The sequence below is a fragment of the Gallus gallus genome, chromosome 1, assembly GCF_016699485.2.
Source record: "Gallus gallus isolate bGalGal1 chromosome 1, bGalGal1.mat.broiler.GRCg7b, whole genome shotgun sequence".
NCBI lineage: Eukaryota > Metazoa > Chordata > Aves > Galliformes > Phasianidae > Gallus > Gallus gallus.
This window is the reverse complement of record NC_052532.1, coordinates 192,460,094-192,480,714: the sequence shown is the minus strand read 5'-3', so window position 1 is coordinate 192,480,714 and position 20,621 is coordinate 192,460,094. Positions and strand designations below refer to the sequence as shown.

At 46.7% G+C, this 20,621-nt stretch overlaps 1 protein-coding gene across 2 annotated transcripts in view; it reads right to left on the bottom strand.

The window, feature by feature from the left end:
• Positions 1-1,289, bottom strand: part of NARS2 (asparaginyl-tRNA synthetase 2, mitochondrial (putative)) — a 52,722-nt gene extending 51,433 nt beyond the window's left edge. For both annotated transcript variants that reach the window (XM_417219.8, XM_040704515.2), the window contains exon 1: positions 1,047-1,289. In XM_417219.8, the coding sequence (XP_417219.3) occupies positions 1,047-1,184 (138 nt within the window). In that variant the 5' untranslated portion in view covers positions 1,185-1,289. The remainder of the gene's footprint in view (positions 1-1,046) is intronic.
• Positions 1,290-20,621: the final 19,332 nt, after the last annotated feature.

Here is a 20,621-nt window from a genome sequence, read left to right as displayed (position 1 = left end):
AGCGTCAGTCTCAATTCAGATCAGACTGCAGCTTCCAGTAACTAAAAACTACTCATAATAAGGATTATTTTAAGCCAGATCAGTTCTCCAGCCCAGCTTAATGCAGAAGCACGCGTGTCAACACAAGGGAAAAGCAACAAAGAATCAAGGAAACAAAAAGGGAGTACTGCCAATATTAGCAGACTGAATAATTCATAAAACTACAGATGAGAAGCATCTATACTGAGTAAGCTCTTTCCTTCTCTATTAGGCTGTACACAATCATAGAATGATTTGGGTTGGAAGGGACCTTTAAGATCATCTAGTTCCAACTCCCCTGCTATGGACAGGGACACTTCCCTCTGGACCTGGGTGTTCAAAGCCCCATCCAGCCTGGCCTTCAATGCCTCTAGGGTGGGAGCATCCACAACACCTCTGGGCAACCTGTGCCAGTGTCTCACTACCCTCACAGTAAAGAATGTCTTCTTAGCATCTAGGTGCGTGGGGAAATACGGACGTACTGCTATTCAACAGCACACCAGCCCTTAATAGACTGAGGGAGAACCCCTTAAACAGCACAGCTGCATTCAGACAGACCTGTGTACCAAAAAGCACTGCTCTGTCCATCAGGCACACGAGAAAATGAGGAGGACCCAACTCCAAGCTGAGAAAAGGGAAAAAGCTTTGTTATTAAAAACGCATCCCAGTCTACTTTGGCTCACAACAGGGCAGGATATCAGTGTAATCACAGTGGTTTGCTTTCCTAAGCTGACAGGGAACACAACTCAGGCTGAACAGAGAAACACTTCAGCATAATCCGCCATAGGAACGGCCTTTCCCTGCACACACCCAGGGTAATTTCAAAGCTTCGCATGCGATCTAACGACCACCAAACTATCAGGGACGGGCAGAGCCGGACAGAGACAGTAAAGGGGACTGGACACTTTTACAAAACGCTAAAACTAAAGCCCTCAACTCTGAAGCCGAGGACCTGAAGGCTCTTCTCCCTTTCTCTCCGGCCGTAAGTCGCGTTACCGCCTGGCAGTCGCTCCGCCGCCGCCACACACCTGCACCTTCACCTCGCCCGCCTCTTCCTGGGCCCCCAGCGCATCCCGGACCCGCAGCCGCGCCGCCGGAACCCGCTGCTCCCGCGGCAGCGAGGAGCAGTAGCGGAGGGCTCTCCAACCACCCCGGGCCCCCAGCATGGCAGTAGCCGGGCAGGCCCGGTCCCCTCCGAGGGTCCCGGCCTCAGCCCGCCCCAGCGGCACGCAGGAACTCCCTCCGCCACCTCACGGCCTCTCTGAGTCGACGAGCCTCAGGTGACCTCCGCAGCCAATGGCTTCTCAGCGGGCTCTCCCAGCGCACCAATCGGAGGGCAGAGCGCCAGCTTGCAAGAACCGCCTTTTCCGCCGAGCGGGCGCAAGGCCTTCTGGGAAATGTAGTTCACAGAGGGCGCGGTTGTGGTAGTTTCAGGCAGGTGGGTGGCTGAGGGGCACTGCACTGCTCTCTTACTCTCATTCCTCCTTAGACCCTCCTTCTGCCTTCTCCCCTCCAAACAGCACAGGGGAATGGAGAGTGAGGGCTGTGATCAATACGTAACATTTCATCTCTGCTGCTCCTCTGTGATCACTCTGTGCCTCTGCTCCACGCTGGCTCCACCTGTTCCTCTCCTTGGGCTGCAGCTCCGGCCCAGGAACAACTTCTGCGTGTGCTCTCCATGGTCTGCAGACTCCTCCAGGCCACATCCACTGCTGCAACATCGGCTCCTCCGTGGCTGCACGTGGACATCTGCTCTGTGTGGTGGCTATGGGCTGCAGGGGGACAGCCTGCTCCACCATGGGCGTCTCCTGGGCTGCAGGGAACTGCTGCTCCGTGCCTGGAGCGTGGCATGAGTGCACCCTCAGTAAGTTTGCAAATGACACCAAGATGGGAGGGGGTGTTGATCTGCCTGAGGGGAGAAAGGCACTACAGTGTGAGTTTCAATAGGGCCAAGTATTGAGTCCTGCATTTTGGTCACAACAACCCAAGACAACCCTACAGCCTTGGGGAGGAGTGGCTGGAAAGCTGCCTGATGGAAAGGGACCTCGGTGTACTGATGGACAGTCATCTGAATATGAGCCAGCAGTGTGCCCAGGTGGCCAAGAAGGCCAATGGCATCCTGGCTTGTATCAGAAATGGTGTGGTGAGCAGGACTAGGGAAGTCATCCTGCCCCTGTACTCGGCACTGGTGAGGCCTCACCTTGAGTACTGTGTTCTGTTTTGTGCACCTCAGTACAGAAAGGACATGGAGGTGCTGGAGCAGGTCCAAAGTAGGGCAGCAAGGCTTGAGAAGGGCTTGGATAATATGGCCTATGAGGAGAGACTGAAGGAACTGGGGCTGTTTAGTCTGGCGAAAAGGAGGCTGAGGGGAGACCTTATTGCTCTCTTCAAATACCTTCAAATCACCTTCAAAAATGGAAGGTGGTTGCAGCAACAGCAGGATTGGTCTCTTCTCACTGGTGACAGGACAAGGGGAAATGGCCTCAAGTTGAACCAGGGGAGGTTTAGGTTGGATATCAGGAAAAACTTCTTTACAGAAAGGGTTGTTAAGCACTGGAATACGCTCCCCAGGAAGGTGGTAGAGTCACCATCCCAGGATGTGTTTAAAACCATTTGGATGTAGTGCTTAGGGACATGATTTAGTGGAGGGTTGTTAGAGTTAGGGTAGTATGGTTAGGTTGGTGTTGGACTTGATGAACTTAAAGGTCTTTTCCAACCTGAGCAATTCTATGATTCTATGAATCTGTGACTTTTATAAGAATCATAGAACCATGGAATATCCTGGCTTGGACAGGGCCTACAAGGATCATCAAGTCTAACTCCCGGCCCAAACAGGACCACTTAAAACCCAAACCCAATGTCAGAGAGTGGTGTCCAAACACTCCTTGAGCTCCAGCAGCTCTGGGCCATGCCCACTGCCCTCTTGGGCACAGCCTTTTCCTCACACCCCCTGACCCTCCCCTGACACAGCTCCATGCCATTCCCTTGAGTCTGTCACCAGAAAGCAGAGATCAGCACTGCCCCCCTGCTCCCCATGAGAAGCTGCAGCTACCATGAGGCCTCCCCTCATCCTCTTCTCGGGAACAAACAAACCAAGGACTCTCAGCCGTTCCTCCCACCTCTTGCCCTCCAGACCCTTTTCCGTCTTGGTAGCCCTCCTTTGCATGCTCTCAAGTAGTTTTATGTCCTAATATTGTGGTGCCCAAATCAGTGGGGCCACAGCATTGCAGAGCAGAACAATGGCAGACAAAGGATCCCATGATATGGATTCCCCATCCCTGGAGGTGTACAAGGCCAGGATGGATGAGGCCCTGGGCAACCTGATCTGCTGTTTCATCTAGCAGACCACAACCCTGCCTATGGCAGGGAGGTTGAAATTAGATGATTTGTAATATCCCTTCCAACCCAAGCCACTCCATGATTCTATGAGTCTATGATAGGGTGGGGACAAGGGGTCCCCATGGAGAAGACAAAGTGTTCTGCAGCTTTCCAAGGTCTTGGTAGCACAGTCACCATCTCCACTGCCCCAGGAGCCCCAGGAAGGCTCCCACTTTCTCTGCTGCATGAGAGAAGCTGGGGATGGGGTTGGCTGAGTGAAAATACAACCCCTGATGTTTTTTTGGAGCAGGCTGCAGGCCCTGCTCATGATGTGGCAGCATGGGCTCTGATAGGAAAGGACTGAAGGGAGAGGCCACTCTCCTCAGCAGCAGCTCAATATGGCGATGTTGTGGAGCACGCTGCAGTGGGTTTAGGGAATGGCGTAGCACCTGATTGCCATCGTCCCACTCTCCCTTCCTCCTGGGTGACTGTCTTGCTTTCCTACACGCCGTGCTAACAGAATGAAGATGTGAAACACTGCCATTCAGCTTCATGCTTCCAATTTCCTTCCCCTCTCAAGTGGCAGCAGCATCTGCCCCCAGGCCAGGAGATGCTGGGAAGCAGCTTTGTTAGCAACGCTGCTTGCAGGAAGACAAACCCCTGCCTCACTTCCTGGTCTTGGGTAAGAAAAATGCACTGTCCAGAGAGCTCATTTAAAAGAAACAAGCTGAGCTCTTGGGAAAGAGAAGAGGAAAGCATTGTAGATACTTGGTTTTTACTTTCCCCTGTGGTGCTTTTTATCTGTGAATAAGAAGCTTGTCTTCAAAGTCCTCACACAGCTTGCTGGGGCCTTCCTTCACCTCTCTTTTCTTCCCATCAGTGTTGTTCCCACCCATGGCTCTCAGTCTAGACCTGAGCTCTGAGCTCCCTTAGAAGGCCATCCCGAGGAATTAGAGGTGCTGATCAGGGGCACAGGCATATCCCTGTGGAGGAGAAAGTAAGTCACAAAAAGGACAGGAGACCACAGAAAGGGTGGGTGGGAGCTGGGCTAGAACCAGCGTGGAGAACTTGATAGCTGGCTTCATCTGTTCTCTGTGCTATTGCAAGGGATCAGGCAGACTGCCTAGATACATGTGGAGTAGTGCTGGGTAGAAACTCACAGCCTTACATGTCCCAGTGCTTCTTAATTGGCAGAATTAGTTTTCTTTTAATGCCAGTCACTTTCCCATCCTGTAAGAGCCAGTATTGAGCTTTGCTATGTGTCGATACAGTGACCTGATGTGGTTTCTTACAGAATCACAGTGCAGGAAAGGGCTGGTCCTGCTGCGGTGTGAGACAGAGATACAGAAACTGGTAGGAAATTCGTGCTCTACTGTTCAGGGAGCTGCTGGCTTTATGTGAGAATTAAATGAGTAGGTAATAAGTGTTCAGTGTATGTTAGGTCTTCTCTCCACCAGGTCACAGATGGTACATTTATTACTTATCATCTATAGATTTTGCCTCCAGTGTTTGGCCCATGGCATCTGAGAATATTTCTTTCCAGGATATCTCCAGACTGGATAAACTATTTATTTCAGAATAACTTGGAACTAACACCAATGCCAGCAGCTGATTGCATGAGAGAAGAGGTAAGGTTCTTCCTTCAGATCCCTATGCACCAGGGCCACCTATGGGTCTTTGAGAGAAGTGAATCAGATTTCTAACACTAGTTATGATCTTGTCCCAGCCATTTAAATAATTTTCCTTCTGAAGATGAAATGGTGTCAGTGGAGAGAACAGGAATTTGGCCCAGCATCCCTGAAAGAAAGTGAGGATTAAGCATTAGTTGTTTTGCTGTGAGCTGCTCCAGGCTCCTGGACTGCAGATAACATTTGTATGCTAATGGGTACAGTTCCAAGCAAGCTTTTTAAGAGGACAGAGGGACAGACAGGTGTTAGTATATTCCCAAATCTCTCCAACAGACGTCAGTTTGTTCCTCTCAAAGCTGACCATCCTCTTGTCACTGCTGGCTGCTGTCCTCATGGGACTGATGTTCTGTAGTGTTGATAGCAAGAATCAGTCAGTGACAAGAACAGGTTGCATGTTGTTTCAGTTCATCCTCATGGGTCTATACAGTGCTAGAGCTAGCCCATGTGTCTGTTCCCTTTCTGGTACCTGATCTGGGTGTTCTGAAGCCAGTTTGGGTGTCTAAAAAGGATGTGGCAGTGTCTGAATTTGTGTTCTTCCTTTCCTGCAGAAAAGAGTTCTTCTAAAAGCTCTCTGAAGGACACTAGTGTTGTTTGTGCATCAGTTTAATAATGTAAGTCTGAGCTGGGAGGCAGAAAGCCAATTGTCATGGTGTCTGCAGGGAGAAAAGCTTAAAGAATGGTGAGTGATAATCATTTTCTTACACTCCCAGCTGGGCATAGGATCTGCTGAGAAAGTTTGGAACAATGGTGGGAAAGAACTTCCAAACAAGGAGCATCGGTTTTTGGTTGGGAGTGGACAATTAGTGATGTGCTTGTAGGTCATCACCTTGTTGGCATCATCTGTGTAAGCAACACTCAGCCTTCACCTGGCAGGAGAAATGCTCTGAAGAGCATCCTCTGTGCATGTTTTAACCTGGTGCTTTTACTCTATCTCAATATTCAGCCTCCTCGTCCATGCACTCTACAGCTTTCTGTTCCTTCACTTCATCTTGTCCAGTGGGTAGAGGAGGAATAGCTCCATGCAGTTCTGCTTTTGAAGTAAACCTGTCCTTGTTTCCTTCTGATGCCGAGGCTTTTAGCTAGCACATTCCCATGATGATTGTCTGGACTTGTCACCATTTTGAGGCCTCAAGAAGTGCAGCTGGGAGAGAGGATTTCTCAGTCAAGATACCAGAGAGTCCATTAAAGAAATGGTGCATCTCCAAGCAAGAACACCTAGGGAAGCCATCCAGATCTGGCTGGCAAGTGTGACTAATAACAAGAAACAGGGTGGGAGTGATTTAAAGCAAAAAATCAAATCCTGCCTCCTTCAAGAAGGCTCTTGTCTCTCTAGTAGCTGATAATTGAACCTGTTTTCTCAACACAGTTAGGAACTGGAGATGCCATTATAGCAAAACTCTGCCCCCAGGTCTGGCCTTGTGGAAATCTTTTCAATCTTTTTACTTCTGTCAGCCCAGAGCATGTATTTCTCAGCCGTGGCATTTCAGCAGCTCTTTCTGATTTCAGTGAGGGTTTTTATCATCAAGAGTGTCCACTGTTTGTGGACCCCTGACTGCAATCCTAAGAAAGTCTTGCATCCCTTTCACTGTGTCATCAGATCAGCCCGTGCCTTCTAGTTGCAGTTCAGTACAGTGTCTTCTGAACAGATAAAAGGCTGTGTGTGCAAGGCATAAGCATGTCCTCTCCAGAAGAAGAGGAGTAAGGCAGATAAATATCCTTGTTAACCTGTGGTTAATATGCAGTTCTTCAAGCTGACACACTTCCCACTTTATGGAGACATTTCACTGTATCAGCGGATGCCCTCTGGTGCCCTAAAGGTCCTAGCATGAAACCGAGATGCACAAGATAGGCAGCATCTTGCTATGCCTCAGGAAGAGCAGTGGGGACACAGTGATGAGAAAGTGCTGTTCTTTTTCCTTTCTTTCTTTTTTCTTTCTTTTTTTCTTTTCTTTTTTTTTTTCCCAGTAGTATCCTGGTAACCCAAAATGAGGCACATTTGTCTTTATTCCAAAGTAAAGAATTTGTATTTCTTTGTTTCACAGCAGTAACTTTCCAATGAAATGAGATACAATAAAAAGAACATTTCTTCCAATAAATAAAGATGATTTTCCCTAAACAAATCACTGGTTTAGATAATTCATTCTTTCTATCTCAGCTTCCCTTTTTCTTTTCTTTTTCTTAACCCTTCACTGAAAAGAAACAAAAGCAGACAAAAAACTGCTTCCTACACAGTCCTTCATTTTTTCTCTTTACTTTTCTCAGCAGATGAAGAAAAGGAAAGAACACATCCTTCTGTCAGAGGGTAATATGAGGCTTGACCTGGATGACTTTGGATCTGTATTCATGCTACCATGGTCCACCCAGGTTGATGGGTGAGTAAATGCAATGCTCAGAGATGTTGCAAGTTCCCTGTGCTGGGCTTAGGGTGTATCCATGGTCCTCTGAGATTACCCCTCCGTTCCAGGAAGGAGCCAGACAGGAGATATCACCCCAGGGATGGAGCTAGCGAGATGCACAACAGTATGTGTGTACCTCTGATAACTGTCCTGCTCTGATGCTGCTTGTTTGTAGTATCTGGTGATGGAACAACCTGCCTTCCTCCAGAAGAGATGGTGAAAGGAAGAAATTAAACCCATTCCTGCTTGGTTATCAGTGATGTTGCCACTTCTGCTATTGAGTGGACTTGTACTGAGAAGCTGCTCAGTTCCCTCAGCATTCAGGAGCCCTTTCATTTCCTCCAATTAGAGCTCTGCTGAGAACTTCATACTGTGAAAAGAGACATGGTTATTACCAGCTGTCTCTCTCTGAAAACTATTTTATTTTCCCCACTTGAGCAACAGTGACCTCTGAGGCAATTCCTAGCTTCAAGACCTCTCTGTGTTGGGGCTCTGGCAGTGATACGCTGAAGAGTAAACTGGCTCTTTGCACAGGTCCTCCAGGTGGGCAGAGATCCTGTCTATTGGAGAACAGGAGAAAACTGCAGCAAAATGTCCACCCTGAACTTGTTCTGTGTGTCTTCCCCTAGAGCATTTCCTACCACATCCAAAACAGGAGTTACTACATGAATGACACTCAGCAAGCAAGGCACCTGGACAGATTCCTCTGGGACCAGCAGGAGATCTGTTCCTATGACAGTGATGTGAGTTTCTATGTGTCCCTTGTGGATTTGAGACAGACAGTCACAAAGTACTAGAACAGAATGGAGTGGCTCAGCTACTGGTATGATTCAAGGGAGAAATGTGCAGCCTGGAATAACATTTGTCCCCCTCTGCCACCTCTCTGTTTCACTTGACATCAGAAGTTGAGTGGACGGTGGGAGATAGATCTGAATTCAGTGGGGCAGGAGGAGAAGGAGTGAAATGGATTGGAGTAGTTAACATCTTCACTATGAGTCTAAGACTGAAGGAAATGACCTATGGGAACCTTGCAGAAAATCGTGGGACAGGACTCTGAAACCTGCCAATTTCTAGAGCAATGAACTCACCTCAGAGGTGGAGAAGTCACGAAATGCTCCTACTAGGTGCATCTTCCATGATGATCTTTCACTGAGGGAGGATTAAAATGGGATTAAAGATGATAATGGCTGTAATGTGAGATCATTTTGAGGGCAGCTGGTCAGGACTAAAGGGCATGCTGAGAAATGGTTTTGGAGGAGGAATCCATATGATGTCCATAGATCCTGTTGCTAAGAACTGTTCTCAGGGAGGATGATACAGGAGGAGAGGTGCAGCCTGTCTGTCAGGGTTCTCAGTCTCTCTTTTTTTCATCTAAAATCAAAGTGAAAATTTCTGCCCTGCAAATAAAGCATGGATTTATACCAAGAAGGTGGTCTGTTCTGCAACAGGCTTTTATCCTTTTGAAATCAAGATCCAGTGCTTCAAATATGGCCATGACAAGATGAACAAAGCTGCCCATCACGATGGCCTGGAGAAAGAGATTGAAAATTGAGGGATCAGAAAATCTTGGGAAAGGTCACTCCCAGAAGTACGGGAACAGCAGGAAACTGGAAAAGATTTTAGGAAGAAACAATGTCTAGCCTGAACCTTAACTCTCTGAACTGCTCTTCTAATAGAAGTGAATTCTGGATCTGCTGTGGGGAAGATGGAAACTGGAATGCTGGACTTTGTGCTGGAGTTAGGCTTCATTGTGGGACTCATCATCTATCAAAAGAAGAAGAAAGGTGAATTATTCATGAGCTAAGTGGAAACCTATTCTTAATGGGACTGCAGAGAGATGTTTTAAAGCCTGTAAGACTTCACTAGAAGTTAGATTTACCATGATAATTTCCTTGGGTTCCCAGCATTCAAGTGGGTTTTATGGGGTCTAATCCAATATCTGCAGAAGCCACTGATAGCTTTTAATTTATTTTAACTGAAGTTAGATTGGGCTTTCAGTGATGAGAAGCCATTTTAGACCTAGCATCAGCTGCTGAAAGGTCAGCCCTGTCCTCTGAGATGCAGTCCTCAGCTATGGTTATGGTTTCTTATGAGAATCAAATTAGCTGCTTAATTCCCAAATGTTTCCACATTGCTTCATTGCAGACATATTTTGTAGACTCCAGAAGCAAATACATTTATACTTATTTATAAAAAGATTAAATACCTCTCTTTCAAAGCTACAGGGGAAAAAAAAAAAGGAACGTTATCTTCCATAAAGCTGCGCTCTTGTTCCCAAAATGTCAGTTTGCTGTGTAACAATGTCTTCTCACAGGCTTTGTTTTCTCCTTTCTAATTGTTTAGAATTGTTAGAATCACACACAAGTACTGGGTGAATCCTTGCTGTGTGATATCTTTCATGGTGCAATGGGAAATATGCCTCAACTTAATCCTGTACTGTTATTTTTTCCTAAGCAAGTCACATCCAAGATAGCCCTTTGTCCCATTAATTCTCAGTGTAAGGGTTGAGGTCACCAGCAAGAGGAGGACCTGAATTCTGTGCCCATCATCACAGTTGCTAATAAGCAGGAACAGGGAAGCTTGATGCTGAAGATGCTGAAACTCCCTTTCTTAGACCCAAACATTTCCCAATGAACTACACAGCGAGCACAGCCTACAGATTTGACTCCATGGAAATGGAGTTTCACAGCCTGCCCAGAGCCTGTGTTTTTCAGGGCCTCACAGTACCCCCATGATAAATACTTCATGTGGTTCTCCAAGGTTGTCTGAGAAACTGGATTCTTGTGTTGCAACTAAAACCCCTCTGTCAGTGCTGCTGTGGTGATCTCTGAAGCCCCATGAGTCTCTGTAGCTCTATGGGTGGGTGAGCAAGGGACCACCATGCTCTTGAAGATGATGGAAGATGTAGGAAGAAAGCTAAAGCTTCCCAGCCCCGCACACACCTGGAGAGAGAAGAGCGGAACAAATAGCAACATTTCTGAGGGATGTTTTGTACTTTGAGCAATTTATCTGAGGGTCTGAAAGGATTTAATAACTGAGAGCTAATTAAATGTACTAATTAACCTTGTGTTTAATCTTAGTTCTTCTCTAGTTCTCTGTGCTGCTGAAGCAGAGACGTCACCCCATACATCGTGACATCGAGCCACTTTGCTTAATTGTGATTCCTCAGCACATGGTGCAGGCACTCAGCTGCTAAGGTGATGAGAGGAACACGAAAGCCCACATACAGGAGAAAATTAGAGGGGCGAAGGCAGCTCTGTGTGACTAACAATCCATGAGATTATTTCCACCAAGAGGATATTGACAGTCTAATTTGCTCCCTGCCATTAGCACTGGTTTGTTCTCCTCACTGCTGTTTTGCTAAAGGGGATGAGAAGCATCTGTTTCTGGACACAGTGACAAAATGGCTGTGTCACTCCTTGGTCCCGTCCTTGTCACCACGGCACCTCTGCAGCTCTGCTACAGCCAGGAGGATTTATTTATGAGGGTTTAGGCCAGTGATCCTGGTGCTGTTTTGGTGCACAGCCCACACATCCAACTCGCTTTTCTACGTGAGCTGGTTCCTCTGTGCCCTTGAAGAAGGGACATCCAAAATGACATTCGAGATCAGACTGGACGGGGCTCTGAGCAACCTGATTGAGCTGTAGGTGTCTCTGTTCATTGCATTCTAATTGGACTAGATGACCTTCAGAGGTGCCTTCCAACTCAAATAATTCTATGATTCTATGAAAATGACTGTTGAGAGCCAGCTCAGTCCAGCAGTGGATGAGGAGCAGTGACCCCCCTGCTTCCAGGCTAAATAATTCCTCCAGCCTTTCAAGAAATGGGGAACCCTGGAGCAGGTTTCTGGCTGGTGATGAGCCCAGGAGAACATGTGCTCCAATGGAGAAAGTAAGGCATAGGGCCAAATAGATCCCAAATCTTGGCACATTGTCAGGATAATCATCCCAAGATACACGTGCAGTATTTCTTGGAGCACAGCTGAAATGCTTTCATTGCTCTTTCTTGCAGCTGGCGTGGAAACTATGCTCAGGCAGCTACCCAAAACAACAGTCTACCCAACAGCATGATGGAAGTCAGAGGTTTCCATTTGCTCCCAGCTTTGACATCATCTATGGATTATTCATTTATTACTACTAGTATAAATACGGGATGGAAATGAGCTTTTCTCATCCTTATGGCCTCAACGTAGGGCTACAACTCCTTTAGGAACTACTAAGTCAAGTGTGGATGGAAATGCATCTGTGTGAGCCTGGGTCATTAAATTAGCCAGAGAAACAGGCTGCTATGGAGAGATGCAGCCGTCACCGTCACTGGAAATCTCTAAGGGGAAGCCAGGCATGGATTTCTCTGGGATGTCTTCAGAGAATGAATCAGACCTGCCAGGATGTGGGGAGAGGGGGGAGGCGACCCACTGGGGGCCTTTTTTCTGAACTGAACAGACGAATGCTTTTACGAAATCACCAATCCCCCAGTGTCTCCTTGCGCAGCCCTATGCAGCCAGCGGAGGAAATTGGTAACTGTACCCAGCAAGCCTGTTTTTAATTAACAAATAATTATCTACAAATTGCTGTAATTATTGCCTTGGATTCCAGAGGATGGAGACGTTAGTGTGAGATGAGCACAGTTTCCTTGCAAGTGAAATATTTTCCCTGCCTTATCTCCAGCGCCCTGCTGCTGTGAGGTTTGGGGACTCGGCTGTACATTCCTTTTCAGAAAGGGATAAAGGCAGCTCAGGCTGCCTGCAAGGGGAAGTGCTGTGGAAAAGGCACTGAAAAGAGGGCACGTCCTTGCATTTATCGCACTGTCTGCATTCATGCTGGAGTGGTTTGGGGGATGCCAATTAAGACGTAAACCCCGATATAAATGCCAGAAGCAAGATGCTTGCACACCACTGGAGCAAAACCAGCATTCTGAGTGGTGATCTTCCCACACCTGATGAAACCAGGTTTGGAAAATGTGGGGTTCATTTTGAGAATGTTAGTATTAATTCAGATCAAATGAACAGCATGGAGTTGCCCTGTGCTCCAACATTGTGGGATGTTCATTTGGAGGATTGCAGGATCACCCATGAGCTTCTGGACCATGTTACAGAGGGAATTCAAAACCATTCTGCTGCTATTCCATCAGGCTCTGATGTCAAACCTCATGGTGGATACCCACACCAAACCTTTCTGGTTACAGAGAGGTACCCTATGGTAGCCTACGTACAACTTCTTTGCCAACACATAGGGATGTTCCTTATTCTGAAGTATGTAGACCCTTTCAACAGCCCCAACTACTCCTAGTAGGGGAAAATCCCCCTGGTTTACAAGGAAGGCAATGAAAGACTGGGTTGATGGGCAACCTGTAGAAGAACTTCCCTTCCCTCAGCCTTGCTCAGTGTTTAATCCCAGAGTACTGCTGCCTTCCAAGGAACTATGCCCTTTTTTTCTATCACTCCTAAGAGAGTCCTCTAAATGCCACCACTCACTGCCAGGGTTTCCATGACAGCCTCTCCTTATAACAGCCTGGGCTCTTTTTATTATTCATCTGTGGCATATTTACCTGAGGTGAGCTGTACTGTATGCTGTGGTGAAATGTTGCCTTTGCTTACTGTGTGCCACCTTCCCTGTGCAGGCAGAGAGTTATCAGTATATGTCATCCCTTTGTTTGTAGGAAAACCTCCTCTTGGCCAAGACACATGGCTTCTTGCTGTGGAGGAGTGTTCAAGCCAACCTAAGGCAAGCTTAGATGCTGGCTCTGTCCTCATCCTCAGCTTGCTTTTACTGGCAGGAGAATATAAGAACTCTTAATCCTGTTCAGAAATACCCCACTTATCCTGAAATACAGAGAAGGCAGCTGGTTTTCTGCTATTTTTCAGGGAGCAGGAGGAATTTGCTTGGATGCGTGAAGGTGTATCACTGCTAATACCCAACCTGGCTTCCAACCTTGGCCGGTCTTGAGGAGATTCACGCTCTTCACACCACTTAAGGTTAAGCTTCCAGCTGTTGAGCACCCGTAATGCTCCTGCTTTATTCAAGGCACAGCTGTCCCTCAAATATGTGACACCAGCACGAAAACAGTTCGGCATTAGGATTAAGAAGTGGTGGGTTTTTTGTCTTTCTTTTTTTTGGAATGCCCACCCCTCTCCCACACACTGTGACGTTTAAATAGATGGTTTCTAATGAATGGAAACAGATTATGGACAAAGAAGCTGTCACGGGGAATGATTGATTGTGCTTAATATTTTATTTGCAAGACTTAAAAGAAAATCTCTGAAATATTTTTTTGACAGGTCAGTGAACTTAATGAAGTTGTTCAGAGGAAACTGAGAGCCTGGAACCAGCAGAGCAGGGCAACACTGATAGGCTTCCGTTCCACCTTCTGCAGCATGGCTCAGGAATGCCATGTGGGACAGGCAAACAAGGGCAAAATGCAGATTCAACTTCTTCAGCCCTGCTAAGAAGGGGAAAAACTAAGCCTTTCTAACTACTCTGCAGTTGAAGAGCAAGGAGAGGAAGCCAGATAGTAACTGCGTGGCTGAAACCAAACCTGACCTTTCTTTGAAACTGAAGTATTTGCAGACTACTGTGCCCAACATCACTGCAGTGTTTTATGCTGATAATCTTTAATGCCTTTGGAGATATCCCATGGGAAACCGATATCTTCTTGTGCTGCTGAGCTACAATGATGAAACAGCTTGTCCTAAATCACACAAAGGGCCAAGGTCACACGTGGGATTTGAACTCTGACCTCCTGATGTCTCATTCTGTGCACGCACCATTGGCTCTTGTTTTTCTCATGCCTCGTTTCCCTCCACCTCCTTCTGCCCGGAGAGTTTCTGCCACCCTCGACCTCTTGCAGCTGCCAGCCATGCTCATTGTTACCTCCAGTGTGTCACCACAGGGGACGTGTCACCCTACCAAGCACGTCCCCAGGTCTCTGGAGGAGCTCCTTGCTCCACCTGAAGGACAAAGCTGCATTTCATGCTCATCAGCGGTGCAGCCAGTTTGAGCATTTCTTTGCAAAAATGGTGAAGATAACAAGGTTTCTGGAGTAATTCTGACTCTTCTCCAGTTGAATATCACCTCCTAGTAGTCATAAGGGGCAGCAGCCATTTCACCTGCTGTGTAGGTGTCTACATTTCAGATGCTGTTCACAGTCCCCCTTGTAGCTGATGGATACAAATAAGCTCACCTATGGACCAAGACATCCCACGCTGAAGCAGACACCTAAAATAGCCCAAGTGCATGATCACAGGGGTGCCTCTGACGGCAGTCTCAAATGGAGAACCCCCATGGGGAGAAGGGAGGCATGCATTTGAGAGAAGTTGGCCATGAACACTGTTTAAAGAATTAGAGCAATCTAATTGCTCTAATTGCAGGACGATATCTTAAAAACCATCTCAACAGGCTCTGTGTGTACAGGTGAGGCTGCTAGTGAGCTCCAGGTGCTCAGTTTTATTCTTCCCTCTGTCATAACCTGCTCTGGCATTTCTTTCGTACCAAGATTTTCCTTTTTTTTTTTTTTTTTTTTTTTTTTTTTTTTTTTTTTTTTTTTTTCCCTGGTACTTCTTCCTTTTTGTCACTAGGTGACAGCAGAGGTCTCATAACAGCACACCACCGAGGACTGCTCTGAACCGGGGCCGGGACAGCCTTTTGGGCGCTCCAAGTCATGGAATCATAGAATTGTCAGGTTGGAAAAGAACTTAAAGATCATCGAGTCCAACCATGACCTATCCATATTACCGTAACTCTAACAACCCTCTGCTAAATTATGTCCCTGAGCACCACATCCAAACGGTTTTAGACACATCCTGGGATGGTGACTCTACCACCTCTCTGGGGAGCCTATTTCAGTGCTTAACCACCCTTTCTGTAAAGAAGTTTTTCCTGATATCCAGAGTAAACTTACTCTGGCACAACTTGAGGCCATTTCCCCTCGTCCTGTCACCTGTCACCCTTGAGAAGAGACCAACCCTGCTCTCACTGTAAGCACCTTTCAGATACTGGAAGAGAGCAATCACGTCTCCCCTCAGCCTCCTTTTCCCCAGACTAAACAGCCCCAGTTCCTTAAGCCTCTCCTCATAGGCCATATTCTCCAAGCCCTTCACAAGCCTTGCTGCCCTACTTTGGACCTGCTCCAGCACCTCCATGTCCTTTCTGTACTGAGGTGCCCAAAACTGACCACAGTACTCAAGGTGAGGCCTCATCAGTGCCGAGTACAGGGGCAGGATGACTTCCCTAGTCCTGCTCACCACACCATTCCTGATACAAGCCAGGATGCCATTGGCCTTCTTGGCCACCTGGGTACACTGCTGGCTCACATTCAGCCGACTGTCCACCAGTATACCGAGATCCCTTTCCATCAGACAGCTTTCCAGCCACTCCTCCCCAAGGCTGTAGGGTTGTCTGGGGTTGTTGTGACCAGAATGGAGGACTCAATGCTTGGCCCTATTGAAACTCATACAGTTAACATTGGCCCATTGATCCAGTCTATCCAGGTCCCTCTGTAGTGCCTTTCTCCCCCCAGGCAGATCAATACTCCCTCCCAACTTCGTGTCATCTGCAAACTTACAGGGGGTGCACTCAAGATTGTTAATAAAGATGTTAAATAAAAGAGGCCCCAGTACTAAGCCCTGGGGTACACCGCTTGTGACCAGATGCCAACTGGATTTAACTCCATTGACCACAACATTTTGGGCCTGGCCATCCAGCCAGTATTTTGCCCAGTGGAGCATATGCCCATCCAAACCATGGGCAGCCAGCTTCTCCATGAAGATATAGTAGGGGACAGTGTCAACTGCAGTGCCCTCCAGCTCTATACAACCTGGTCCTGTGCACCACTGCTGATAAAGAGATGGCTCCTGGGCTGGGGGGCATTTCTGTGATAACTGGGAATTGGCACCTTAATTTGAGAACTAGATAAGAGGTGGGACGGAGGATTAAAAAATATATATTTCATTATAAACGATCCCGTTATCAGAAAAGCTTTTACCAAGTGCGGATAACAAGGAGGAAAACGCTAGGGGTTAGAAACATGAGTCAGTCAAAGATCTGGTTTCTTTACCTTCTACTGAGGGGTCTGCATCAGGCTGTGCTCCAGCAATGAGCTCTGCAGTAGGACATGGACCTTGTCTGATGATTAACTGGATCAGGTCTCCGATCTGCACAAAGGTACTCTGTGGGAGGATATGATCTATGCTCTTAGCAGAGGCCAGGACACTTTAGGAAACATTGCGTGTGATTTATTCGTAGTTTCATGGGAGATTCTGGGACAATATTTCACAAGGAGGATTTTCATTACAAAATTCTCCAACCTAAATCCTCAATAGCAATCTTCAGTGCGTGCAGCTCTTGGGCATGGTCCAGGATTTTGTTCTTGTCAAAACCAGAGCAGAGGAGATACTGAGACTGTTTGAATCTTTCAGATACTGCCAAACTAGAAGAAGTATTTCAAGCTTCTTGCCAGTGTCTTGAAGAAGCTTCCACATTGTTTATTGCAGAGATTGTGGGTTGCCTTTGTTTTCCCAGCAGTATAATTTTTACTCTCAAAGGCAATGATAACCCGAAGACTGGGACATCCCTTCTTATCAGTACAGTGCAGGCTTGCAGCCCTTGACCTTGTGCTCCTATTGACTTGAATTGTACAGGATCACAGTCTGAGGAACTGTTGTAGTGCATTGTGAAGGAAAACTAAAACGACTAAAAGTTGTCTTTTTCATTTCTGATCACTCCTTTTCCATCTGGATTAAGGAGTGATGATGACCTTGCTTCTTTGGTGTTGTGCTCTAACTGTTCCTGCCGATGGAGATGGGTGTTTCTAAGGAATAATGACTCTTGGTTCATTTTAACCATCTAAATATTGGGTAGTCAAACTAAGCTGGTGATACAGAAACCCTCAGTGACAAAATAGCCAGGTATATAGCTCCCTTAAATGGCTCTGTCCATCTCAAGATGAATATCTAAAACAGGAATCAGGAGCAGTCAAGCCAAGCTTGTATCTCTCAGTTGTCTGTTAAGTGACAACTTGGATAATTCACTTAGAGTAAATCCTGATGCACAGTGAGATGAATCCCATCTCTGGGAAGGAAAAGCTCAGGCACCATTTGTTCTGCACCCTGAGGACCCCAGAGAGTATCCGCTTGAATCCCATGGAAGAGAATAGGATGGATTAGGGTAGAACAGGATGGGAAAGACAGACTGGGAAAGCTATATAGGCCCCTGAAGCTATAGGTAGGAGGAATATTCATAACCCCCTACCTCATTCCTACAGATTATGATTTTTCCTGATGACACATGCTTCATGCTCAGATGTGGGAGATCACAGGGAAAGCCTGGCTGTGTTTGGGAACCAACGCATCACTGGCACTTCAGTGTCACTTGACATGTCCCAGGCCATGGAGTGACTCCTCTGTGAACCATCCAGGATCTGTCCATCTGCTTCACGTCCTATTTTAGAAGCTGTGAATGAAGGTAAAACCCAGCCTGGAGGTGACAAGCATGTAGGTCACCCTGGCCATGTCCACAGCTGGCAGAGCAGGGAAGGGAGGGGAGAAGGCTGACACTTGCTGATGAATCAGAGCTGAAAGCAGACCTTTAGAGACACTGGTACAGCCTGAATGTCACAGAGCAGCTACTGCTGATCTAAACAGTCACCTTGAAGCTCAAAGAATGACTCCTAAGTCTTGTTACAGCAGTTTGGGGACTAAAAGGGGTCCTGAGAAGCCCTTACCACCTGAGTTTCAGGCGAAACAGCCTGCAGTTAGACAGCTACGTGTCTGTGGTACCAATCGGGCTTTTAAATCTGGAAGCATCTGCCCCAGCAGTGATTTGATTTTATGCAATGTCTCTCATGCTACTGTATTGCTAAGCATGTCACTAAATCCTTGAACATCAAAGGAACAAAGTAAATCAAGCAAAACTGCATAAGCCACATTACAATTCAGTTTTGGCAAAAGGTGCTTAGGCAACCCTGGAGGCTGTGCTCCTCTAGCTGGTAGCAAAACTCACAGAAGTCAGGAAGCAGTGCTGTTTTATTTCCAGTAAAATGGCCTTGCAGCTGCAAGGTTGAGTTAGCAAATGGCTGGGAGTCAAGAGTCCTAGAACTCCAGTCCTGAGTTGGATCATAATTTAGCAGGTAGCTTCAAGCATTATGTTTAACTTTTTTTTTTTGTCCCCATTTCCTAGTCCATGATGTTTTCTTTCCATCTTCCACAGAGGAGATGAGGATTAGTTAGATAAGGCCATCTGTTGGAGATGGGAAAGCTTTGCAAGCATTAAAGACTCAGGTATACCCTTTGCTAGGCTCACTTGAGTTCCTAGGAGTCAGCCATGCAGGGTAGAATGTGACCAGAATGCTGCTGTTATTATTTACTACTTATATTTCTGATCACATAGGGACTGATTCCTTTTGCTGCTTTGTGTTGGTAGGAAAGGGAAGTGGCACTTCAGAAGCCTGGCACCTATCTCAGTCCCTGGGATCACATTCCAATGGGAGAGCTGTCATGTCTTGGGATGCTGACACCATCCATGGGGTGGGTTATTCATTTGGGTCAGATAGGTTACAAGTGTGGAAGACTGTATGAAGGCTGTGTAGAGGCCACCAGGGGACATGGAGAATCATGACAGGGGACATCATGGTCATGGTGGAGAAAGGGCAATCCCGTGATGGCCAGAGTGAACATCTTCCTCCACAGAACTAAAGAGAGATCTACTCCGGAGGGTGACCAAATTTCCCAGAGCAAAAGCAGGTGGGAGCAGAGTTCCTTGGGAGTTTGCTCTTGCCCCCACTTGGAAATTTCCAGATCAGGGGTGCTAAGGAATGCTCAATCCCATCTGCCCAGAGCACTTTGTACTGTAATTCCCCAGATTTCTCTTCATCCAACCCGACATCCTCCCCATCTCAAATCTAATGCACAAACTGAAACCTCTATTTCAGATATTCCCAAGTCCTGTTGTTCCATACCTGCTCTACCCTTCTTTTTTGCCATGGGAACACGTGCATCAGTCTCACAACAGAAAGGCTAAAATCACCAATGCCATTTAACATGGGTGAAGTCCAACCCAACTACAGCAGCTTTTGGTCATTCCCACGCTAGAACACATTGATGTTTATAGACCACCATCACCATACAGAATATTACACAAGAAGCAAATACAATGCATCTCCCAGGGATCTTTTTCTCTAGAGAATCCAGATACTTTCCAGGCCCTTGGTAACAGCACAAAATAGACTGCTATTAGAATTCAAAAAGCAAATAAAATAGCCCTTCCCTGCAGGCTTTCTTTCTACAAGGCATTTCTGATGAGAATCCAGAGTCTCTGCAGAGGTCTGGCATGCAAAATCCAAATTATACAGCTCACATTTTCCTCTTTAGAAGCAGCTATGTGAAGCACAAAATCCCTCTGAGATTCCCTCTGGCGATAAGAGGCAGCTCCTTATGTTCAGACCTCTGCTCTCAGCATGCCTTAGGATGAAGGCCTGCAGAAGAGGCGGTCCAGGAGCTACCTGACCATCCCATGGTCCTCCTGGCTCACGGACAGCTCACCTCCTGCGTGTTTCAGGGCATGGCAGAGTGCCAATGGCAGAACCACCTGCCTGCTTGCTCACAGCCCCTGGAACACCCTGGAACTCTGTCCTTCCATCCCCATCTCGGGAGCTTCCCACTGAAATCTGAAAGGTTACGCCTACAATTGCACATTTGGGGCTATTTTGTCATAGGGTCAAGGTTAAAAATGGTTGTTTTCATGAGTTATTCTCACAGTGGAAGTTTTCCACACAGTGAGCCATTACGAACAAATAGGTGGAGAGGATAATTATGGCTGGTGTAAAGCTGTGCCTAATTTCCCACTCCATAAAGGGGACACAATAACTTCCTTTCCTCCTGGAGTTGTGTGACGTTTTAATCATAAGTGGAGCTCTTTATTTAGAGATTTTAAAGATACCACTATGATTATATAGTCCCACCTTCTGCATAACAAAGGGCGAAGGCCATCAGCCATTAATGTCTCTGCTGAGTTTATAATTTTTGCTTGGATTTGTAGCACATTTCTTAGAAATTCATTCATATGACAAACCTGAGTGTAGGTACGTCAAACCACAAGCCCCTGTTTCTATGTTGACTGTGTTGCAATTTCCATTTATAAATTCAGCTTTGGAGTAAAATATGCATTTTGTGTTTTCTGTTTATATTATACTTACACCCTATTCACTATAA